The sequence below is a fragment of the Ochotona princeps genome, chromosome 18, assembly GCF_030435755.1.
Source record: "Ochotona princeps isolate mOchPri1 chromosome 18, mOchPri1.hap1, whole genome shotgun sequence".
NCBI lineage: Eukaryota > Metazoa > Chordata > Mammalia > Lagomorpha > Ochotonidae > Ochotona > Ochotona princeps.
Window position 1 is genome coordinate 17,304,706 of NC_080849.1, and position 26,725 is coordinate 17,331,430.

A 26,725-nucleotide genomic window follows, 5' to 3' on the forward strand; every position below is an offset into this window, starting at 1 on the left:
TGGATCATAGGAATGAAAATGAAAAATGCCACCGGTATGTAAAACCAAGGGCTTCAAACAGAAAGAGGAAACTATTTCTCAGGCACGATTATTCATCACTCCATGATTCTATTACTTTACTTCCCCATGTACACTAATTCAGAACTAAAAATGGCATTCCCTCTATGTAAATATTCCTACATCTGTTCCTATTTCCTCTCTTTCCATGTACACACACATACTGCTATTTGTAGCTATGACTTAGAGGAAGGGGGCATCTATTCTTATCACTAGCGTATGGCTAGATTCATTCTGTCTCACAGACAAATTTTGATTCTATCAGTTTCATTTTGTAACAGATCTAAGGCAAGCGATTTTTCAGTTTTAGGATGATACTTTAAAAAAATATGCAGCTGACAGTCAGATCCCAGGAAACGAATGCTATCATCAATGGAAAAAAAAAAAAAAAGAGAGTATGTTCAATCTTGCTTGGAAAAACCAAAAATCTTCATAATTTATATATCTACATAAATCAGCACTTAAAACTTTCCAGAAAAGTAATGGGCTTTTTGTTTTAGATACTGTTCTTGATAACAAGTCACAAATATTTGGATTATTTCATATATAGGCAATTGTGAATCAATAAAGCTGTTACCCTATTTTCAGATTAATTATGTCCTAACAAATAGATGTCAAATAAGACCAGAGAACAAAGCAAGGTCTATCTATTTTTCATGATCATTGTTGACACTTGTAATCATGGGTTTTGGCATCTACATACTCTTACAGAATGCTGCTTGTTTGTGCCTGGGTCAGAGAGTGCCTGGCCCTTCTGCATGGTCACCACGTTTCCTTATGTTAAAATCATGGTAAATGACCGTACGTAGACCCCAATGCACTCTCAGAAAAAACAGGCTCCCATTTCCCAAGAAATATTCATTACTATACATGGAAAACAAGCCTGAGTATACCATTTTTTATTTTTGACTTTATGGGAAATAGTAACCTTTCATGGAATGTGTGCCTAGAAGAGATAATATAATCAATATCTAACATCATTCAAGGTCAAGGGTAACAGTAGGGAAAAAAGAGGATGTAGTGGGGGAGAGATCACTATTGACAGAATAACATACATGACAAAAAATATAATATTTCCCTTTCCATTTTAGAGTTCAACTTAGAATCCAAGAATTTTGTATCTCACCACAACTGCATTGCTCCAAACATGTTTTGTTTGCCAAACTCAAAATCAAACAGAAATTGTATATTTACCCACAACAAGTCAGCTTAGGCTAACCAGTCTGTTCATTTCAGACCGTAATAACCCAGTGAAGTTTCATCATTTCACTTGAAAACACTGGCTATCTCACACTGATTAAAAGACCTGATGTGCCATAATTAATGTCAATAAAACATGATCGTCCTTCGGGTCTTGTGGCCTTGCTACCCCTGATTCTAAAGAGGGCATGCTGAAACAGCCTGGTTCGGATGGAGCATGGGGCAACATGAAACAATCAGCTGTGTAAAATAAAAGTTACATCTCCTTTATTTGGGTTTCTGGTAATGCTAAGCCAAACAAAACTAGCTTATTCAATCTGAGAGTAGTGCCATCCTATATTTTATGAGATTGATTTCTTAGCGTTGATAACTGTTACAGCATGACAGTCTGCTTTCTCTTAATTACACTTTGCCTGGTACACTAAATTTTTAAACATCAGGATGAAACAAAGGCAGATTGTAGCTGAACAAGAGTGATATTTAAAAGGCAGATCTGTAGTTAGAAGATTTAAAAGTGTTGATCTAGTTTTAATTCCAGTCTTAAATGAGGAAACTAAAGATGTTAGTTTAAAATACCCACCAATGGCCACTGAGGACTCCATCCTAGAATCCTTATTTTCCTCTGGCTTCTGTATCTAGGCCAGTACATCCAGCACAAAATTATGCAGCAACAAAAAAGTTATTGGTGAGAGAGCAGAGGTGGGGATCATAAAGTAAGGAGTTACTAAAAAACAGTTTGAGATTTGTTTTTTCTCCACTCTTGCACAGAAAACTGCAGAAAACAGGACAATACACAATGATATTGGTTATTGCATTTTGTAGTGTATATTGCATATATACTATATATATAGTATATGTATAGTATATATATACAAACACATGCTATAAAATATATTTGTAGTATATATATAGTTACTGTATTTAAAGTATATGTATGTATACATACACACTCTCTTTCTATATATATGTATATATATATATATATGAGACACAATGACTTGTCCTAAATTTTCCAATCATTAAGATCTAAAGCCAAATCTATGTTAATACATCTTATGTCTAACTCTGTATTCTTAAGCATGCATCATAACACCAGTTCAAATTGGGAATTTCAAATATTCACTATTTGATTACTTTAAAATTAAATGGGTTCATGGAAATGGATTGTGATAATCCATATATACGTCTTTTCAAGGAATCTGGATTAAATCCAGTATAATATACAGAACACATGAACTCCACACCATTTAAATATAATACGATCATGGTGACTGGCTCAATGGAGCAGGGGGATAATCCTTTGCCCTGCGGCACCAGCGTCCCATATGGGTGCCTGTTCATGTCTCACAGCTCCATTTCTGAACCGGCTTTGGGCAGAAGACAGCCCAATTCCTTGAGATATTGCACCCACATGGGAAACCTGGAGGAGGCTCCTGGTTTCTGGTTTCAGGTCATTTCAGCCCTTGCCATTATAGCTACTTGGGAAGTGAAACAGTGGATGGAAAGCCTTCACCCTCTGTCTCTCCTTCTCTGTGAAATATGCCTTTCAAACAAAAATAAAAATTAGCCAATCTTTAAAAAGTATATATGATCATACACTTGAACATTTTTTAAGTATACATGAAGACATGCAAAAGAAACCATTTTATGCACCCTAACTCTAGAAAAGGCTAAGGAAAAAGACAATAAACTATGGGAAAAATCTCTCAATGAAGTGGGAAAATATTAAATATAAGACAAAAACCAAAACATTAATCTAATTTATCCTTCATTTTTTCCTTTGCTTTTCTGTGTAACTGTTTACTACAGGATATCACTAAAATATGATTTATGCTAATCAAGTTAAATTCTTAGACTTGAAATTCAAGGTTATTTATTTGGGGATTTTATATTCTCATTCCAGATTTATCATCAACTAGAATCATACGATCTAGAAAAGTAAGCACCTTCAAAGAGCTTCTAAATTTTTCACATAGGATTTGTTTATTCCTTGCCTTAATTCATTTATAACTAGATATATTTATCTGAATTTACCTTTCTCTGCCTTATGCTAGCTATATGGCTAGAAGAATTAACTATCTGGCTTAAAAATAAAATTTTAAAATAAAGAAATGTATCTTTTTTGTTACATCTCACATTCTATAAAAATAAACTGGAATGATACTTACAGGCATAGTTCATTTTTAAAAAGACTTACTTATTTTCATTTGAAAAGGTATATTTGTACAGACATAGAAAGAGAACAAAGAGAAAAAGAAAGAAAAGGAGAAAAGGAAGAGAAGGTTCTCCATCTGCTTCTCCATTCTCCAAATGGCTGCAATAGCCAGAGCTGAGCTGATCTGAAACTGGGAGCCAGGAGCCTCCTCTGTGCCTCCTATGTGGTTTCGAGGATGTGGGCCATCCTCTGTTGCCAACTGAACCATTGCACCGGCCCAAGATGCAACACTCTTCACAAACTGAAGACTTGTGGCAATCAAGAGAAAATGTATCAGCATTACTTTCCCAGCAGTATTCATTCGCCATGCATCTTCTCATATTTTAATAATTCTCACAATACTTACAACTTTTTCACCATGACTATGTTTTTCAATAATCTGTGATCAGTGATATTTGATGCTTATATAATAATTACACTGATATAAGAAAGAAAATTTAATAAATACTGGGTAGGTACTGAGTGCTTCACCACTAAGTCATTCTCCCTTCTCTCTCCTTCTACTCCTGGCCAGCCATTCCCTCTCCTTGGCTCCGGAGACACAATGATAGGGAAATTAGATCAACTGATAGGGTACATTGGCCTCTAGGTGTTCAAGTGGAGGGAGGAGTCTCAGTAATTATCAAACTTTGAAGTTTAAGTCAAGGTACACCTGAATGGTAGGTCTCTCTAACCAAATAACTATTCAAGTTGTATGCTAAAAAAATGAAGTACCTGAAGAAAATTAAAAAATACTACTCCTATGAACACATGAATATGACATCAAACAGACTTGCTACTGATATGAAAAAAGTTATAGTGATCTGGACCTAATATCTCATTAGTCTGAAGCCTAATCCAGCATAAGGCTTTAACTCACTTTAATTGCGTGCAGGGTATGAGAAGTGACTAAGTTCCAGAAAAATGTTTAAAGACATCAAATTTGCTTCTGGAAATTGAAGGGAAAATGTTGTCTCTGTAACACTAATGTTCAAGGTGGAACAGCAAGTATTGATACAGAATCTAATCACATTAGGATAAGGATTAGGGTACACTGAACAAGAGTTTTCAATATAAGCACAATCACCTTATATTGGAAGGAGATGATGGGTAGGACTTTCATAGCTAGAAAGTACATTCCTGGCTGAAAAGGACAGCGTGATTATCTTGTTAAGAGGCTAACAGAGCTGACCATTTCACACTGAAGGCAGCATTGGTATACTATTCAGAAAGCCCTCCATATCTTACGAATTAAAGGAAATCTACCCTGTCCAGATTCTGCAAGTGAAGCAACAATCCTTGGGTGAGCCAGCATATCTGTTTACAATAGAGTATACTAAATATTATAAAGCCACTACTGAGGAACCATAGTTTAAAAAAAGATACCTTTCAAAATAAAACTACACATTGACAATGCACCTGGTCATCCAAGAGCTCTAATGGCTGCTAACCCAACAACCCCTGTAACCCACAGATGAAGGAACAATTCCACTTTCAAGTTTTATCAAGAAATATGGGGGCCCCGGTGCAGTGTCCTAGCAGCTGAAGTCCTCGCCTTGAACACACCAGGATCCCATATGGGCGCCGGTTCTAAGCCCGGCAGCCCCACTTTCCATCCAGCTCCCTGCTTGTGGCCTGGGAAAGCAGTTGAGGATGATCCAAAGCCTTGGGACCCTGCACCCGTGTGGGAGACCTGGAGAAGTTCCTGGCTCCTGGCTTCGGATCAGCACAGAACCAGCTGTTGCACTTACTTGGAGTGTGAATCATCGGACGGAAGATCTTCCTCTCTCTCTCCTCCTCTCTGTATATCTTACTTTGTAATAAAAATAAATAAATCTTTAAAATAAAAAGAAATATGGGACAGGCATTCAGAGCACAAATTCAGACACTGGTTGAAACGCCGTATGCCATATCAGAATGCTTGAGTACTGGCTCCATTTCTGATTTCAGGTACTGCACATGTGCAGGCAGAAAGTGACATTCTAAGTAACTGGATCCTTGCCACTCATGTGGGAGAACTACATTTAACTCCTGGCTTCTGATGTGTAGCTCACCTCTGGCTGTCACAGGCATTTGGGATGTGACCCAGCAAGTGGGAGAGCCCTACATCTGTCTTGCTCTGACTTCTAAATACTTACTAGTAATTAATGAGTTATATAAAGAAATACATTTCATAAGGCTATAGCTGGCATAGGTACCAGTCACTCTGACAGATCCTAGCAAAGCAGATTGAAAACTTTCTGGACATTACTCACAATTTTATAAAACATCAAGAGCATTTTGATTTACAGAAGATCAAACTATCAATGTAATGTTAATTAGGAATAAGTTTATGCCAACTCTCACAAATAACTTGGAGGCATTCAAGACTTTAGCTACAAAGTAACTGCAAATCCAAAACTAGCAATAGAGTTTGAATTAGAACATGAAGTGGAGCCTGACGATGTAAGCAAATTGCTAATAATAATCAAACTGATCTAATAATCAAACTTTCACAGATGAAGAATTGCATCTTACTCGTAGTTGAGGAAAGGAAGTATATTCTTGAGATAGGATCTACCCCGGCAAAGATGTAGTGAAAATCGCTGAAATTACAACAAAGAAATATGCTATACGTTGTGTTGATACAGGACAGCATGGTGGAAGAGAACTAATTCCAACTTGCAAAGAAGTTCTACCATCAGTAAAATGCTAGGAAACAATGCTAGATGCTACAAAGCCATTTTCTAGGAAGGAGTCAATTTGGCAGACCGTGATGTCTGCATTGTCACACAGTTACCATCATTGGAATCAGTCTGGATATTAACATGGTAGAAATATGCATCATCTGCAAAAAAAGATGATACACTACTGAGAATTTATATAAGGAGTAGCATTTCTGAACAATGGAGTATTTAACAATTATGTGCACTATTTTCTAAGATACATTATTGAACACTTAATGGAATACTATATGGTACTGTGGGAAACCCAAACTTGTATGTGATTTCTTGTGATAGCTGACTTATCGCAGTGGTCTGCAAATGAATCCATACTACATGAGTTTTGCCTGAAGTTGATTTTGAAATATAAAAAGTACTTAGTCTCACTGGAAATTTAACATACTAGTGAGTTAATAATAAACTCAAAGTGATGACTATAAATCTGAAAGTATTTTTAAAACTGAAACCACAATTTTTTTTTCCTTTTAACCTTGATACACTATTTGATAACTTGCAAAGAATTTTAATATTTATTTTAATTCAAAACTACAGCCTACTCAATCCGTTCTATCAAAATTTGATGCCTATAATTAAACAAGTCTATACAGAGTCCTAAGCTATTAATTGCAGCTAAATCAATCAGCTATAGATTAAATCACTGATTGATCGATTCAGATAGGTCATGAAGATAGCTGAAATAAGAACTCCAGTGTATGACATGGCTATTTTAGACAACTTCCATATCCAAAGCAGGTTAATGATGGTGTGGTTCAATTTCCTGCTTAGATCTCAGAAGTGGTAAGTCCTGAATTAAGTGAACTTGACAACAACGGCCACTTCAATCTATCTTCTATTCTCTACCAAGAATCATAACACATTTTAAAAAGGCCTTGACTTTTTGCTTTTTGTTGACATTTCCAAGATTTTCCATCACAACACTTTACTGTTAACTTACAAATAATAAATCGATTTTTTTAAGTCATTAATCAACAAATCATTTACTGATTTTCCTACATTTGATTGGAACAATTTTGTAATCTAGAAAAGGTGGAACATTCTGAGGAAATTTCTCTTAAGCAAGTATCAGCTATTTTAAATACAACATCATCCTGCTCCTGCTTTCAAGCCACCACTTACCTGAGCCTGGCCTGCAGCCCCGAGTGACCTGCACCTGATCTGTCGCCAAGACCTGTCCTTAACAACTCCCCCAAATTCCTCACATCTGAAATCACTCTTCCACCCCCTCACTTGCAGCTTTAGGTCAGCGCTCTCTCTCTCTCTCCCATTCTCTCTCTCCACACATCCTCTCTCTTTCTCTCTCTGCAGGATTAATGTCAAAGCATTCTAACTGGTTTCTCTCACAACTTAACACATCATGATCCTTCCAGCTCTCCAGCTTGAACCTTGGGAAAACTTTGTGTGCTCTGTGATCCAATTTAACTGAATCTGTGCCATGGACTGAAAAGCCTGTTCTGTCATTCTTTTCTCTTGCCTTTCCCCTGCCTCTCTTCTTCCCGATGCATATTTCTCATTGACTTGTTCCTCACTGTTGGCATATTGGCAAGATGAGAATCCTGGTACCTGGAGTGACAATTTTAACCATGCTCTACATGAACTTGAATTGGTGTATTAAACTAAATATTATTTAAAAATGCATAACTCTGTATATTGATGCATAGATTATGCTAAAAACAAGGGTTTGGCAACATTTCTAAGCTTCACAGTAACATTTATGATCTAAAATAAGACAAGTGATAACTTCAGCAGGCAACATGACACTTCAGAGGCCTTGGAAAATTATCATGTTTAAGCAGTGCTAACCATTCTGGTATCACTTTTAAATGTTCCTAACAAAATTATGATTTTCTATTTTAGTTGATTCTATCTGCCTCAGTTAAATAAGAGACAACAGAACACGCAATATGCATATTCAATTTGTTATAGACACAAACTGGTACCTTCAGAAAGTAGACATTGATGGGCCAGGCGGCGTGGCCTAGCGGCTAAAGTCCTCGCCTTGAAAGCCCAGGGATCCCATATGGGCGCCGGTTCTAATCCTGGCAGCTCCACTTCCCATCCAGCTCCCTGCTTGTGGCCTGGGAAAGCAGTCGAGGACAGCCCAAAGATTTGGGACACTGCACCGCGTGGGAGACCTGGAAGAGGTTCCTGGTTCCCGGCATCGGATTGGCGCGCACCGGCCCGTTGCGGCTCACTTGGGGAGTGAATCATCGGATGGAAGATCTTCCTCTCTGTCTCTCCTCCTCTCTCTGTATATCTGACTTTGTAATAAAAATAAATCTTTAAAAAAAAAAGTAGACATTGATGCTGAAAAGATTATCATGAGAGAAACTATAACGGAGCATACATTCATTCACATTTTTCCCCATCTAGTACTTATTGTGTGCCTATATTACCTCTAGACAAACTTGTAAACTTGAGGATAACTGGACCAAATTCTTTCCTCTTCAGCAAGTTTAAAATAATCAGGATTACTAAAGTATGACAATAATACCAATAAGTTATCTTATTTCATCATCTTTTTGAGATTTATAAATCTGAATTAATAACATTTTTAATAATGTATTTCCATCCAGGCCAAAAAATACCAGATATCTCTAAAAATACCAAAATATTCTTCAATTACTCTAATTAACATAATAAATTTGATTTTAAGTAAATTTTTATGCATTACAACAAGAACATGTTTTTAAAAAGTTAATACAAGTTAATGAAAACTTGGTATTTGTGTCTCTGCTTTTCAAAATTTTCCATTTTCCATATAAAGCTTAATTATTCCAATTTAATTATCTAATGCCATTGGGAAAACATGTCCCACAGTCATAGTAAGATCATCAAACACATTGCTGTTAGCTTGTTTCATGGCTTATCTTGTTTTCCAATCTGATTGATCAGCAAATATATTATTAGGAATGTGAGTATTATTAGTTTTCTTAAGATTTGGTTGTTTATTTTAAAGGTATAACTAGAGAGCTCTCAGGATAGATGGAGAGATAGCTCCCATCTGCTGGTTTACTCCCCAGATGGCTGTGCACAATTGGGATGCTGACATCCCGAGCAGCTGAACCCACTATGCCACAACACCATGCCTAATGAATGCCTAAATAAACATACTTTTACGTTGGAAATAAATGTTGTATCTGTATCTGTGTGTGCTTGATAGATGGAACATATCATAGTGTTCTTTGTGGCAAATGACAAATCCAAGTCAATGTTTCTGTGACAAATGGAGAGCAGAAGATACAAAGTACTAAGAGATTTTAGGGATTTCTTCAATCAAAATACCTACAACCTTTCATTCAATAAGGGAAATCCAAATTAAAACATCAATGAGGTACCACCTAACGCCAGTAAGACTGGCCCACATGAACAAAAGTACCAACAACACTTGTTGGCGAGGTTGCGGGGAAAAGGGAACCCTACTCCACTGCTGGTGGGGCTGCAGGCTGGTACAGCCTCTATGGAAATCAGTATGGAGAATATTCAAACAACTCAAATTCAACATACCGTATGATCCAGCAATAGCACTCCTAGGAATATATCCAGAACACTTGTTTTATGAGAAACCAACATGCACTCCTACGCTCATAGCAGCACAATCAGTAACTGCAAAAACATGGAAGCAACCAAAATGCCCATCAACAGAGGATTGGATAAGAAAGCTATGGTTCATCTACTCCATGGAATACTACTCAGCTATTAAAAAAAACAAAATGCAGTTCTTTGTGGCCAAATGGGCCAAACTGGAAACCATAATGCTAAGGGAAATGAGCCAATCACAAAAGGTTAAATACCACATGTTTGCCTTGATTTAAGATGATATGATGTTATGTATAACATGTTATGTTTTGAATGTTATATGTTGTGTATAAACTAAAAAAAAAAATTTGTTATCCTGCTTTATGAAAGACTTGATGTCAGTTTACTGTAATACGTGGGACTTTGATAACTACACACAGCTAAGAGAAGAAGGCTAGGAGCCAAAACCCAGGCTTTGAGGAGTAGTTGATCCCGATGAGTCAAGTGTGCGTGTGTGTTGTGATTATCCCAAGGAAATCTAAGAAAGCCTTACCAGGGAGTCTAAATGAGAAAGCAGATAACAAATAGACGCACAATAATAGCAATCATTGGAAAGGAAGAGATATTAAAGGACACTCAATCCAATCTCTGATTATTTAGGACAGGAAAATGAGGCCATTCCTCAGGCATATGCCTGAGAAAAGAATGTGATAGACTGGGGCCTGATACAGTAACACAGAGGTCAATCCTCTCTTTGTGGTCCTTGCATCCCGTACCTATGCTGTTTTATGACCTAGATGTATCCATTTATAATCCAGCTTCCTGCTTGTGGCTTGGTAAGGCAGCAGAGGATGGTCTAAGGCCTGGGAACCTGCACTGGCGTTCCCAGGTTCACATCAGATCAGCTCTGTCTACTGGGGTCTTTCGGGGATAAACCAAAGGATGAAAGACCTTCTCCAGCTCTCCTTCTCTCTCTGTAAAAATTACCTTTCAAATGAAAATAGATAAATCCTTAAAATAAATAAATAAACAATGAGAGATGGAGAAAGACACATTACTTTGATCACACTTGATAGTAATTACTCAGATGTTTGTGTTCACCCAAAACTCAGCAGGTCATGCTCTTTGTCAGTCACTACTGCATCTCTTGCCTCAAGTGAGTGCTTCTTCGAAACCTGTGAATGGGCCCAGCACAGGTTATAATAATGAAGTTCTCACCTTGCATGTGCCAGGATCCATATGGGCACCAGTTCTAATCCTGGCTGCCCTACTTCCCATCCAGCTCCCTGCCTGTGGCCTTGGAAGGCAGGACAACTCAAAGCCTTTGGACCTGGAAGAAGCTCCAGGCTCCTGCCTTCAGATTGGTTCAGCTCTGGCTGTTGCAGCCACTTGGGAAGTGACCAGAGGAGATGCAAGATCTTTCTCCCTGCCTCTCCTTCTCTCTGTGTATTTGACTTTTCGGTAAAAAATAAATAAATCTTAAAAAATAAAGTATGTTAAGAATCAATATGTAAATTATTATTCAATACTCATTTAGGGAAGGTTCTTAACCCTGCTAGCATTTTCATCCTTCATAATGGGAATAATATTACCTTTTCATTTATCAGTGATCACCAATACATAAAAAATATTTGCCAACTAAATTTGCAAAAAGAAGCACTCCCTTAATGTTAATAGAATGTGTGAATGAACGAGGTAAAAATTAAAATAGATGAATAAGCAATGCAATTGCAAACTATTTGTTAAAGAGAAAAATGATTGCTTGAGGCATTGCAGAGAATATTACTTTGAAAGAATAAAGAACACTCGAGTACCTGATAAAATTCTCACTTCCGCTTCATTTCCCATCCTTGAGCTGGCTGGATTGCGAGCTGAGCATCGGTAGATCCCAATGTCCCCTGGCTGAAGGCGACTGATTTGCAATGCCCCAGAGGGCAAGACCACCACCCTGGAGTCCCCTGGCACTGGTACCAGGTCCTGTTGGTTCTTCTGCCAGTGTATGGTTGGCATGGGTTCCCCAATGACTTCACACTTGAGCAGCACCGTGTCTCCCATGAAGGCCGTGACGGACTCTGTCTGCGAAAGGAACCTCAGGGGTCCTAGGGGAAAAACATCCAGGGGAGAGGAGTCTTTTAGATGAGGTGTAGTACTCTTGAATAAAACCATCACATTTGATCTCTATGGAAAATTACTGACACATATTTGTGTAAAGATACATTTCTTTTATTTGAAAGGCAGTTTTGGGGATCAGTGTAGAGATGACAGAGAGGAAGGAAAAAAAGAAACAGTGAGGGAGAAAGAGCGACAGATTGATTTTCCACCTGCTGGTTCGCTCCTCAAAACACAGCAATGGCCAACACCGGGCTAGCCTGAAGCCAGACAGCTAGAACACCATCCTGCTGTCCCACACGGGTGACAGAAGCATCAGAACTTCTCCCACTGCCTTCTCAGCTGCATTAGCAGGAAGCTGGCTCAGAATTGAAGCAGCTAGGGTTCAAACTGTCGTCCATAATGCATACAGGCATCACAGGAGGCAGCTTATCATAGTTCTCCCAAATACCGTCTCCGGAAAACTATGCAAGATTCCTTCTCAAATCTTACAGTTTGTGCTTCACACTTAAAATGTATGTGGCATTAGTGTAGCTTCAATGGCTAAAATATGATGAAAACGGTGCCATTCCTCTAAGGTTATAGCTTTGTGGCTTTTAGTGAGTAAGAGTTCTGTGAAACAGAAGAGGTTAAGTCTGTGAGAATTTCACAGATGAAGAAACAGGGACTCAAGAGCGAAATTCTACACACCAACTTATTGTAGTTACTATGAGGCAACCCTGCTCCAAATCCCAGTCCCACAATGTTCCAGTCCACCAACGTGGACAAAGAATTATGAAGTCATGAGGATGTTTAGAGAATGAAGACAATCCAAAGCCAGGAGCCAGGAACCTCTTCCAGGTCTCCCATGTGGGTACCGGGTCACAAGGACTTGAATATCCTCCTCAGCTTTCCCAGGGCAAAAGCAGAAAACCACATGGGAAGTAGTGCAACCAGGACCCTCTCCAGTGCCCATATGGGATCCTGAGGATTGAGTCATCTATCCATCACACCGGTCACTCTATGATCTCTATTATTGCATGTTTATTTTCATTGTCAAAGGTCTCAGGTTCATTTTGAAATTTGGTCAAGAAGTTATAATTTGTTGATCAATATTTACCCAAAAACACATGTTGATCAATGTTAGTTTGAACTTGGATCTACAAATACAATTCTACTTTTTTCCATAACATAACAAAACATTTTCTGGAGCAACAATTGCAAAGGCAAAATGTCTGGTTTAGCATTATAATGAAGACAATATGAAATGACAGAGAAATCTCCTTGTTCAGGGGAAGGTAGAATTTCAGAAGGTCCCTCAAAGATTGGGGAGTTTGCAAAAAAGATCACTGATGGTATCAAAATGAAATTACATCAACATCACACAAGAAACAGGCATAAGCTGCTAACGGCCACTGCCATAGAGTGATGCTCAGACAGAGCTGCACTTCTGAGATGGAATATTAAAATTGTTCTTTGGTAAGCATGACTAATGCTAGATTAATCAGAGACCTTTATACTGATGCAACAATTAACTACTGAAATGTATGCCACATATATGGGTACTAAAATTGCTTATCTGACCCCCAAGCTAAGGCTCTGGAATCGGAATCTCTGGACTCACCCAAGTCATCCCAACAGATCTCCCCACAGGGGTGTCGAGCACTAATGTAATGCCATCTTTCTCCCCTAAGTAGCACAAGACTTAAACCACAACTATGCTGGACCCACCACTGAGTGAGCAGTGAGAAGTTCCAGTTAACTTGTGCCCCGGCTCATTACTCAAAGTCTAATTTCTAGTCTAATGGCAGTGGTTAGTCTGACGACTCTTCTAAAGAAGAAATGCATTAATGAACTATTGATTGGCCTCGCTGTGGATTTAAAACACCCGGTCAAGCAGAGAAGGGCTTGTGTGTACAATAAAAAGCAAATTTCAGTAAGCAGTGGCAGATACTGGGAGGCTTCTGTGCAAAAACAGGGTCCAAACATTTCTGCTTATTTTAAAGTTTTCTCCTTAATCTTCACTTCTGGCATTTTATTTTGTGGCTAAAGGTGTATATAACTAGAAACCACTTTCCCAAAAGCGCAAGTTATAGATTTTTGTACATGCAGCTAATAAAAAATATCTTTAAGTTCATAAAAATATGTGGATATCTTTACATATTCAAATACATGGCTTTATTTTACATCAGATTATGGCATTTAGTAATTCATTTAAAAGGTCTACGGCAGAAAATAAAATAAAAATTAGAAGAGTAATTTTAATTAATACATAACTCTATCTGTATGTAACTTCTTCTGCTTAGGAGAATCATACAAAGTAGGAGATTACATATTAGTGTGATTGGTCAATATAAATTGCTACTATTGACTCATATTTACTCAGTATATACACTAAAGTCAGAACCACACATTGGACCCAGCACAGTAGCCTAGAGGCTAAAGTCCTCACCATGAACGCGCCCAGATCCCATATAGGCACTGGTCCTAATTCCAGCAGCTCCACTTCCCATCCAGCTCCCTGCTTGTGGCCTGGGAAAGCAGGGGAGGGCAGCCCAAAGCCTTGGGATCCTGCACCCGTGTGGGAGACCTGGAAGAAGCTCAGGGCTCCTGGCTTCACATTGGCTCATCACTGGCCGTTGCGGTCACTTGGGGAGTGAACCAGTGGACAGAAGATCTTCCTCTCTGTTCCTTCTCCTCTCTATATATCTGACTTTGCAATAAAAATAAATAAAAAAACAGCTACACATCATTTTAAAGTGAATGCAATGCTTGAAATTTTCTAACATTTCATTTGTTTTTGTTGTAGAGGAAAATTATAATTTGTTGCTGTTTTTCTAAGCAAGTTTATAATACTTTAAATTACATAATATTCTTAATATTGTGCTAAATTTTAGCACTTACTTCTTACACTGCTTTCACACACCACCAACAGTCTTATAAGAAGTCAAAGGCCATCAGTTTAGCATCGTGTTTTCTTAGCATTCACGTGAACGTCTCAATGAACATTAGATTCACTGTAACTCATAAGCATGGAATATGGTGTTTTTAGAAGGGTCATTTAATGCTCTATTGTAATACAAACATGTTAATGCTTCATTCGTAGAATGATGCAGGTATCATGTGACTAAAGCCTCACAAAAATAATTGTAAACTCTTCAGTTGTAGGCTAGTCAGATCACCTCTGATACATTGCAATTATAAAACTTTTCAGATCCATTCCTGCATCACATTAACCTATTCAAAATACTGTCAAAGCATAAGTGTTCTTACATTATCACAATTTGTGCTTCACTCCAGAAATGTTGGTATTCCTCTTTTTTTTTTTTTTTTTTTTACTACTGCCTTCTACCCCAAGTGCTGAGTAAAGGTTATGGTGTAACGTGCACTCAGCAGTCCGTCAGACTGTGCCTTTGTAGGCTTATCTTCCACAAGTCCTACAAAACAATTCTTAGATCCCCTAAACTTGCTTCTGCCCCAAACACAGCTTCCTCTTGACCATTTCTTAGGCTTTTTCCTCTACAAAGGAAACTCATCTCCCCTGAGATCTAATCATCAAATCTGCAGTCACTTCAAAAAGTCAGAGAAGCCCATCTTTTCCACGGTCTCACTTACCAGGAAGCTCTATTAGTGTACCACACTACAACAGAATCACATGTCTAAACCAAAGCCTGAGAAAGTGTTGTGTGCTTGCAAATGCATCTATTTTATTTCTGTAGAATGCTTAAAATATTTACTGAAAGTAAAATAGCAAAACAATGCCTGCTCAGGTTCCATTATACTCAGTGAGATTACTCAGGCCCAGTAAAATCTTGTATGAAGTACAGAGATAAAGCTTGTAAGGTCACTCCCCCTGGGTCATGATCTCACTGCCCCATGTTTGCAGGTATCTTCTTTGCCATGAAACATCATTTGTCAGTCTCCCAGTAACACCTGCAAGCCACGGCACAAGAATTGTCCAGATATTTCCTAATTGGTTGGAGACCAATATGGGGAAGGTCTGCGGCAGATTACAGCCCACACAACGAGGAATCAAGAAATACTTAAAACCCAAGACACTTCCAGGTATGTTTCTCCTCCCCTCTCTTTCTCTCTCTCTCTCTCTCTCTCTCTCTCGCTCGCTCGCTCTATCTCTGCTTTTGGAGACACCCAATCTCCCAGATTCCTCCCAGGAGGTGCTTTCCCTTACTTCTTCTTTTCATGCTCACTTGTTCAGTTTGTAAATAAAACTTCTCTGTCTGTAACTGTTTCCCAGCTTTTCATTTCCACACTAAGCTGAAGATAGAACCTACTGAGCTTTGCCAGTAATATTTAGAATATTACAAATAACCAACTTTTGAAGACTGGTTCTGAATTTTTGTGCCATCATGTTTCCACACTCAGTGGAGTATGACGAATGACAACATTAGGCCCCAATGACCTGGGATCACATTTCAGCTTCACTGATCAAGCAGCTGAGTATCCTGGGTAAGTTGTGTCACTTAGCTATTCCTAAGTATCTCTATAAATGACCTCACTGAAAATTCACAACAGCTTTTTCTTTAAATATTATTATTTGTACTTCACTGAAGGAATTGATTACTGGAGTCTAACTCCAATGGCTGAATTGTAACATTTTCTTAAAGGTGGGAAACTGAAGTTTGTATTCCTTAGGATGCTGTATCTCCCTAACCTAACTGTAACCCACAACTTGCCACTCCTGAATCTTCAAGCAGCACAGTAGTGGGTAAATTTTGTTGCTAGTTCTTCTTGTCATTATTTCCCAAAGCAATGCAAAACAGCAAGTTAATAGTGTTTACATAGCCTTAGGTGTTTGAAGATGACCTGGGGGTTATTTGAAGCCCGAGGGAGCTGGAGCTCGCACACATCACATGCATAGGTCATGCTGCATGAGGGCTTTCAGAATCCAGGAATTGCATTTCCTGAAGAGTATCTTGGAATTGATTTCATGCAGATACTGCAGTATCACTGCACCTTCTGCTCTCAACTTATTTCTCATAGGCAAATTTCAGCCTAATTTACAACACTATTAAAAATAGTACAAGCAAGACCCAGCATGATGGCTTAGGGCTAAATCCTCACCTTGCAACCAGTGTGATCTCATACAGGCACTGGTTTGTGCTCCAGCTCCTCGGCTTCCTATCTAGCTCTCTGCTTGTGGCCTGGAAAATCAGTCGAGGATGGCCCAAAGCCTTGGGACCCTGTACCCAACACAGAACCCCCAAAAAATCTCCTGGCTCCTGGCTTTAGATCTGATCAGCGTCAGGTGTTGTAGCCATTTGGGAAGTAAACCAATGGATGGAGGATCTTTCTCTCAATCTCCCCTTCTCTCTGTAAATCTGATCTGCTTTTCCAATAAAAATTAGCAAATATTTTTAAAGATTTTTAAAAGAACTGTACACACACAAACTATTGATGTTTTCAGAGTGCTTCCAACATTAGCTATGTAGGAAATTTTTTCCAATTATCAACTTCAGACAAGGTTCTGACCTTCACATGGAATGTGGCACAGAATACTATATTGCCTTTAATCCAGAAGCAGCAGGAATTGCTGGAAATATCCCATACCAGTCCATTCACAGGCTTTGACATTATTTGCGCTTCCATGTGTGAACAAAGACCAGAAGCTATTAGTGAGGAACTATAAAAACGAAAGAGCATGCTGTTTTATATATGGAGAAATCAGGCACATATGGGAGCTCCATTTTATTCCTTGTCTTGAAAGTGATAAACACAGGTATTTTTAATTCAAATTTTTATAAGCAACTAACATACAGTGAAAGTGAGCTTTAGCAGCAGAAAATTTGCTAATGTCAATAATTCTATTATGATTGGATCAGATGCATTCAATGCTATTAGCAAGAGCTAGATAACCACTAGGAAAGTACAGTGGAGAAGACCTGGGACTCACTGTTTATTTTGTTTCCCATTAAGGATTCTTCAGTTGGTCTCCAATACTAGTTTTCACACGAAAAAGATCCAATGTCTATTTATATGTGTTACTTCATTAAATTTGCTCAGGGCCTATAGAAGCCAAATCCCGACTATTGTCTGGAACATTAACCCTCCATGCAAGGAAAGGGGATGGTTTCATGTCTTCAGTCACACAATGCTGCTGGAGTGTCTGTGATTTCACAGTACCAATGCAGAATCAGAATTCTCGCTTATTCCTCATCCTTCTTCATCGCAGCAGCCTCACCCAAGCCAGACAGAACCAGTTACTGAAACAGGTTTCCTTGTCAACACTTCAATTAAAATGAATTCAATGTGGAATTTATTTAACAGCCATCCTCTCAACTAACTTATAGATTCCACAGAAGCAGAGCCAGCGTCTACTTTATACTCTTAAGTATTTGATGAGGTTCAGATGCTTGGACATTAAATGCTTGTTGTATGCCAAAGTCTATATTTTTATAACCGATTTGAGAAAGCAATACAAGCTCTAAACACTCAAAAGCCCAGAAAAAGAGCAGTGACGGGGGGGACACACAAAGTTAGAGAAATGTGATTTCCTGGAGAAATCTCTGCTTTTTTTTTCTTGTTGGAAAGGCAGATATACAGAGAGGAGGAGACACAGAGACGAAGATCTTCCATCCGATGATTCACTCCCCGAGTGGCCACAACGGCCAGAGCTGAGCTGATCCGAAGCCAGGAGCCAGGAACTTCTTTCCAAGTCTCCCACATGGGTGCAGGGTCCCAATGCTCTGGGCCCTCCTCAGCTGCTTTCCCAAGCCACAGGCAGGGAGCTGGATGGGAAGTGGAGCTGCCGGGATTAGAACCGGAATCCTTACAGGATCCTGGGGTGTTCAAGGCAAGGACTTTAGCTGCTAGGCCACAGCGCCAGACCTGAAATCTCTGCTTGTGTCACCGAATACACGGTTACACTCCTGGATCTTTCCATTTGAAAGAAACTGGAGGTATGAGGAGTTCATGACATCCACGAGCATTTTATCTAAGCTCCATATGTTTCAACTGTGGAACTGTGGACAAGCGACATTTTGAATGGGATTTCTGCATCCTGCTCTCAAATTAATGTCCCCAGAAAAGTCATCAGAGTTTCAGGGCTGGCCATCGTTTAGCTGGACAGCTTGGGTGAAGGTTAAGGTCATCAACCTTCTGCAAGCCCATGCATTTCCTAGAAGTTAGGCAAACCAAAACTTTTATTGTCGTCAAGGCAATAGAAATGTTAATAGCAAAAGCACACATTTTTTTTTTTTAATTTGAGCGCTTTTCTTTTGTGATGCTTAACAAGGGCCAAAAAAAAAAAAAAAAATCACCTTGGCAATGAATAGAAACATCAAAAGTGTTAGGCTCTCAGAATCAAAAAAAAAATTCCCTTCCATGCACAAGTGTATGCACCATGCAACTAACATTTCCACCAGATCTAGACAGAAATCCTAGGTGTTTCAGACATTCACTCCAATGCATTTCATTGTAAATGACTTTGGCTTTTTAAGCAAATGTAGAAATGAGACATTTTGCAGACCATTGCCATGGAGAGCCCAGCTCCTAGGAAGGCGCTTCCTCCACTCACCCACCCCTGGAATGGACTTCCTCCTCCTTTTACACGCTAATCTGAACATGACAATGTCTGAGTGCCCTCTAGCCCTGCAGGCAGACTATCAGAATCCACATCTTCGCCTATGGGAGATCTAATTATTAAGTAATTAAAGTTCATTCAATAAAGAGAGACTTATCAATCAGGGGACAGACCTTGCTGTTGGAAATATGCCTTGCTTTTAAATATTCAGCAACTCTGTAATATCCTGGAAACAGCTTTGAGAGTAGAGCTGCTGTAAATATTTTGTCTGTCCAAATTAAAGCCTACAGGTTATAGACCCTCAAAGTCAGAGCTCCTTTGCCTTGTGTTAATTTTCTGATTAGCCAAAGGGCAGACAGAGAATAGACATAATCCAAAGAGAGATTCTCTGGAGTTAGCCATTTTAAGAAAGCAGCCAAAAACTAATAACAAACATGCGTGGAATATGTTAAAAGCCATTTCTGCCTTTCCAGCCCATGTCTCTTTGTGAGTTATTTCCCTTCTTTATTTGGTTCATGTTCACTGGACAAATTCCAGACTGCCAGGTATTTGGCTGAAGAGCAAACCCTCAACTGGGGACACTTGCAAAGCAAGACAAGTAAGCATGCCTGACAGGTGCCAGCACCATTGCCCAGTGTGCATGATATTACAAAAAACAACTACATGGCCACTTGGTTGAAATGGAAACACATGTAATAGAAGAAATCTGAAAGCAAAAGTAAGACAGATCAAGCAAGCACACAAGCCTTAGCCAGTCCAGTTACCAGCAACTAGAACTTCCAGGAGCAGAGGCAGTCCACTTAGGCACTCTTGCATTTTCCATCATTGCCTATACCTACCATGATACACTTAAATAGCAGAATGTTGGACTTGTGGCTGTTGCTGAAGGACTACATTATTGTAATACTATGGAGGGGAAATAGCGGGGAGAGCCAGAATGGAGAGGAAGGTAAGGGGGAACCCTTGTACCTATAAAACTGTATCACAGAAAATAGTGATAATAATAAAAAAGTGAAGGCAAGCCTAGTCTATGGCTATTGTTCCCACTCGACCCTCTGCATTCCTTTAAACCATCTAGTCTCCAGAAACCAAGTCCTACCAAGGTTCTAAACGCTGGTGTAAATGCCCCCAACCCTTCAAACAGATCAAGCTCCTATAGCTGTAAAAGGCCTAGCCTGCTTCAAAGCTGGCTGCTGCCACATGTTTACTCTATCTAAAAGCCGGCAGCTGACCAAATTCCATGAGTTTGTTCTCTTTATAATAAATTGTATTTTGCTGTGAATTCTTGTCCATCTCTCTCCCTTTCTCTGTTCTGAGTCTCTTCCCTAACAAAAACAGAGTGAGCAAAGCATGACATAGGTTTATATGGCCAGTTCTGAAAGTTTAGACAACAGAATGAACTCACAACACTCAAAGGCTAGAGAGCAGGTGCAATCCAAAGAGAGGCCAACCACAGTAAAGGAGACATGTCCACAAGTCGGTCATTTATCAGAACCTTACGCTGGAGCTGTTCAATACATCATATTCAAAATGGCTGGTCAACCCCAGAAGACTGACTGAATGGAACCAAAATAGAAACAGTTATGTTGGCTTTGTTATAATCTAATCAAATTGCCTTGCTCTGATTCTGTCTTCATTGAACTTCAAAATCCAAAGTCATTGTGAATCCCCTCAATTCTCCTTCTTAATCACATCATGGGGATCACGGCATCATTACAATTTAGGACAGAGTGTCCTCTTTGAAGGAATGGATGCTATAAGGTGGTACCAGATCAGCCAGCCAATCAAGAGCTGCATGTGCGACCACACCTGCTCCCTGGAGGTGATAATATCAGCTATGCCCCTGTAGTAAAGGCCCGTTCTTCCTAACTTCATTATCAGCATCACAGTAGCACCTGAAAGCACATAGTCTATCCCTGTCTTGCATTTACTACCAGGTCCATGGAACTCATTTTGAAAACATTTCAGTTGCATTTTATAAACTTGTTTTACTCAAACAACAGAGCTATTATATAGTATCAGTTTCCAGCACAATATCCAATAATAAGAGGAGTTTCACCATTTCTTTCTCAAACTCACATAGTATCATCTCCCTGGATATAGCTTCTTCATAAGATTTAACCAAGTTATATTTAGCATCAATGTTATTGATTCTTTATGAAAGTTGGAAACAAATAATTTTATTTCCAGAAGCAGCTAGATAGAAACCCATGTACAGCAGAAACTAGCTTTATCTATATTGTTACATGTTTGAGGATTCAAATAGGTCATTTACTCATCGCAGGCATTAGCACTTGAAACTCATATTTATTACATAGATCCGTTATTTATTCTTTGCATGATAATGTTATGACATTTTCTACAGAAAAATATTAAAGAACAAACTTCTTAATATATAAGAATGTCTACTGGCAGCTAAAATGCAGGAAGCATAAGCCAAAAATGCTATCATATATTAGTCTATCAATATTTCAAACCTTTTAAAGTAGTAGCATTACTCCGAAAGTATGACTTGACACATCATTTTGAGAAGTGTTAACAGTGTTCACTATAACAACCTAACAATTTCTCTAGAAATCTATTCACAAATATGGAAACCAAAAATATATGAAAATATTCATTGAATTTTTAAATTGGAAAATATCAAATGGGTGAATAGCACAATTGGTAACTGATTAAGCAAACTACAGTATGCACACTACATAATAATAAAATCATAAAAGCTATTCTGTCTCAAAGTCAAAAATGCAACAGGAGTCCTGGTAAGCAATTCTTGCACGGTGTTTGGGTGCAAACTGCAAGCAACCCTTCATGAGCATACTGACCTCATGAAAGCATGTCTCTCTCTGCCAGCTTCGACAACTTTACTTTCATTCACAACAGATACAATTTCTACTGCAAAAAGCCAAGATGGGTTTGTTATCAACAGCAATGACTAACTCCACAGGATTCTGGCCCAGACTCTCCATCGAGCTTCAATATTATGCATGGCTAATGAATGTTCATAACACTCATGAAAACTGATTATGAATATGGCTAATATTTTTCGTTCTGCTTAACTTTGTGTGTAATTTAAAACATGCAAACCATCAAAATAACAGGAAAGTCAATACTTAAAGCTGGTATGATATGGTTGTCACTGTCACTGTCTCTTCCCTAGTTCAACCAGGTTCTTCTGCCATGGACTGACAGGAACACTGTGTTGTTTCATGGAATTCCCAGACTCATTCAGTCAGTGCCACTTGATTCTGTAAGTCACCTTTACGGAGCCATGAAGCCCTCCAACATTTACCAAACAAGACTGTGGGTGTGTTGGCATGGGTATTTATAGACAAGAGTAACATTTGAATCCATGAGCCTAACAAAGCAGAATAAACACCCCAGTGAGGGAATTAAGCCATCCATTTAACAACCAAATAGAATAAAAACACAAAAGAAAATTTTTTTCCTGTCCTAAGATATTCAAGTTGGAGCATTAGTTTTGTGTCCTGCCTTTTTTACTCAAACTTGAACTAGAATTTACACCACTGAATCGCCTAGCAATCAACTCGTTAGATTCCAAATAAAGCTTGGCCACTGGGTCTCTAGTTTGACTACTGCACATGCTGGACTTCCAAGACACCATAATCATGTCATCCAAAGTCCTAAAATTATTCCCACTCTCTAGCTAGCCTGATTGGTTGATTGACTGATTTGAGTTTCACTAATCTAAAGACTTGGAATCTGAATTTTGCCCAAATTCACATCTTAGGTATCAACATGATGCCAAGTCATGCCTCTCCTTATATTTACATAACCACCACCATGGGAATAAGTATGAAAATGTAATATGCTATCTTAATCAACCAGACAATCTGCCAGCTTTTACATGGTACTTTTTGATTGTCAATGTGATTGATAAACACAGCCAAATCTATTTCTACCTGATCACTGCATGACTATTTCCAGTTTAAATCTTCAGTTTTACTTACTCAATAATTTTATTATGACTTCCCTGTCAAATTCTCATTTTTGTTAACACTAATAGAAAGCAAATTCAACGTTGTATGTGTGTGTGCGTCTATGTATTAAATAAATTTCTCTGCTTACATTTCACACATACACACAGAGATATTATATTGCATGTGAATTTTACACAGAAGACAATTCATTTCCTGAAGAGTAATGCTAACTTAGTCTTAAACAATATAACTTCCTTATAACACAACACGCTAATGAAATAAAAATATGCTACTTGTTATCTTCTGATGAATATAAAGGTCAGTCACTATTTACTGAGTGCTTTAGTGTATCAAGAGACTAATACCAAAACATATGATCACAGACTCCACTCTTACGGAGTCTAGATGAAACATGTATAGTCAAAATATACGCAACCTGGAATTAAATCAAGGAGCAATAGGAAGCCCTCTTTTGTGTTAGAAAAAAAAGCCACTACTCACAAATAACTGAATTATTAGCCACCTCCAAAATGGTGTGGGTTTAACATCCATTATTATTTTAAAGAATAGTTCTGCTTCCTAACGGGTTGTCTTTCTCTGGACAACAAGACTAACGTAGTCAGTCAACACTTAATGAGCATCAAATATAATCTATTTTTCATTAGTAACACAATTAAGAATGACACAAGTTTTTTAGAAAAATGGTTATGTAAGAACAATACAATGTGATAACAGTGAAAGATAAAGTGAGAAAAATGGGGTGTTCTCCGATATCTGTTGCGAAGTAATAATCAGAAAAAAATTCCAAAAAAGTGTAAAATGAGTGAGGTCCTGAATAACAAATGGGTGATCACTAAGCATCAAAGAACCAAACAGACATTCTAAAGAAACAGTAGCATTTACAAACAAGGAAACGTGATTTGTGAAAGGCCAACAGGTTAGCAGGGAACAAAGCAGCACTGAAGGCCGTCTCAAGCTGCTTTCTCCCCACAATTAGAGTCCTGCTGGTTTTGACCATAGAAGTACTCTCACCTCCATGAAGACAAACATCTGTGACATCTGATATTGTTGTGTTATTCCCTAGGTACATAGTAAAACTCAATAAATGCGAATCACTATGATGATGAGCAAATAATCAGTGACATAAGTTTCTGTTACATTATGCCAAGTGTCAAACTATGTAGCAAATTCAAAAAAAATCTATAGCTATAGTAACAAAGTGATTGTTCAGAAAATGATGAAATCAGCATTGAAAATGCAGCGAAGAATATAGAAATCACATCTAACATATTTTATGAATGAAGGATAAGTACGCCCCAGTAATAGGTAGACTCAGTAGCAGAAAAATGTATCCAGCGATTATCTTATTAGTTTAAATGTCAGTGAAACAAGAATCTATTAAGTTATAATTGATCTCAACTTTAAATTGAGCATGCTATCTAAATGATTCAATTATAATCTGCTGCCACAGTGTTCACCCAAGTGCAAGCAGTTCTTACTAGTAGTACTGATGGAGTTACTATTGAATAGATACTACATGACATATAGAATAAGGAATCTCGAAAAAGTTCATGGAAATGCCTATTATTAAAAAACTATGCTTTAATTTCAATAATGATTTCTCTTTTTTTTTTTTTTTTGCTGAAGATTTTTATAGGAAAGGCAGAGCTGTAGAGAGAGGGAGAGACAAAGACCCTCTGTCTGCTGGTTCACTCCCCAAGTGCCCCCAGTGGGCAGAGCTGAGCCAATCTGAAGCCAAGTGCTTCTCCCAGGGCTTCCATGCAGGTGCAGGGTACCAAGGCTTTGGGCTGACCTCTACTGCTTCACCAGACCAAAAACAGATCTGGATGGGAAGCGGAGCAGCCAGAACATGAACCGGCACCCATATGAAATCCCAGGTACGCAAGGCAAGGATTTAGCCAGTCAAGCCATTGTCTTGGGCCCAATAATGCATTTTCTATAAGACATATTTAAACCCATTTTTCTGTGATTATTTTCAAGTACTGTCATATAAGGTATTTACATGCTTATATGTGGCTCTGCCGAGAGTCCTGGGCAATATTTTATATTCCTATTTCATTTATTAGGGCTACATTCCCCTCAGTATAAATGATTTTTCTTGTCATAAATACATGCCTTAAATGGGCTTATGGACTATTAGTTACGATGCCTCTTGGGTCACCCCATCTGGGATATGAGAGTCAGGATTTGATTCCCCACTATAATTTCAGCTTTACTTTCCTGACAATGGATCAGCAGCTGCGTCTTTTTCACCCCTTTGGGCAATCTGGATTGAAACTATGGTCCCTGGCTTTGCTCTTGCCCTGATCCAGCTCTTGTGGGATGTTGAGGAGGGAACCAGCAGTTGGGAATATTGGTCTATGCACGTGTCTGCTGGCCTCTGCCTTCCAGGTAAACACAAACAAGGAAGCAGATACACACCTGAGTGCTAAACAGGACTTAGGGACAAAACAAAGGAGGTGCCCTGAGAACACACAGCTTCAGTTCACAGAGGCAGCAGAGGCTGTGACGTCAGCTCACAGCCTTTGATTCAGTGTGTCCTCCATTCACTTACATCAGTTAAGATTTACATCAAATGTATCAACAGAAATGAAATTTTTCTCCCACCGTTTTAATGTCCCTTCCCCTTTCTACAAAATCAATTCTATAAAACAAGAAAGAACCATAGTGGAAATGCCAATTTAAAGACTTCAGGATAATCTATATAAATTATTTTTTAAGATTGCTGATTGATTTTATCTCATTTTGAAAGGCAGAGTTATAGTGAAAATATGATTTAAATTTTGATTTAGACACTCCTACTATGGGAAAAAGTAAGACTTCAAAAATGTTTTCAGGGGCTAATATGATACTTCAACATGCTAATCCTCCCCCAAGGACCAGCATACAACATAGGAACAGTTTGTGTCCTGGCTGCTCCACTTCCCATCCAGTTCCTGACATGTGGCCTGACAAGGCGGAGGATGATGGCTCAAAGCCTTGGGACCCTGCACCTGCATGAGAGACCTGAAAGTAGCTCCTGGCTCCTGGATTGGCTCACTTCTGGTCATTTCAGTCATTTGGGAAATGAACCAGCTGATGGAAGATCTTTCTTTGTCTCTCTTTCTCTCTTTGCATCTGTACTTGCAGTTAAAAAAAAAAAAAACTTTAAAAAATGCTGTTACAGGTTTGCAGCACTGGCATCCCATATAGTTGCTGGTTTGTGTTAAAACAGCTCCACTTCTCCAGTTTCCTGCTTACGGCCTGGGAAATCAGTACAGACGGTCCAAATCCCTGGGACACTATACATTCCTGGGAGACTCAAGGAATCTCCTGGCTTCCAGCTTCAGATCGGCTTAGCTCCAGCCTTATAGCATTTTGGGGAGTAAATGAGCTGATGAAGCTCTCTTTCTCTTCTCTCTATAAATCTGCCTTTCCAATAAACATAAATCTTTTTAAAAAGCTT

The 26,725-nt window shown here is 38.7% G+C and overlaps 1 protein-coding gene across 3 annotated transcripts in view; it reads right to left on the minus strand.

Moving 5' to 3' along the window:
• Positions 1 to 26,725, minus strand: part of DCC (DCC netrin 1 receptor) — a 555,681-nt gene that overhangs the window by 445,555 nt on the left and 83,401 nt on the right. For all 3 annotated transcript variants that reach the window (XM_058676959.1, XM_058676958.1, XM_058676960.1), the window contains exon 2: positions 11,505 to 11,789. In XM_058676959.1, the coding sequence (XP_058532942.1) occupies positions 11,505 to 11,789 (285 nt within the window). The remainder of the gene's footprint in view (positions 1 to 11,504; positions 11,790 to 26,725) is intronic.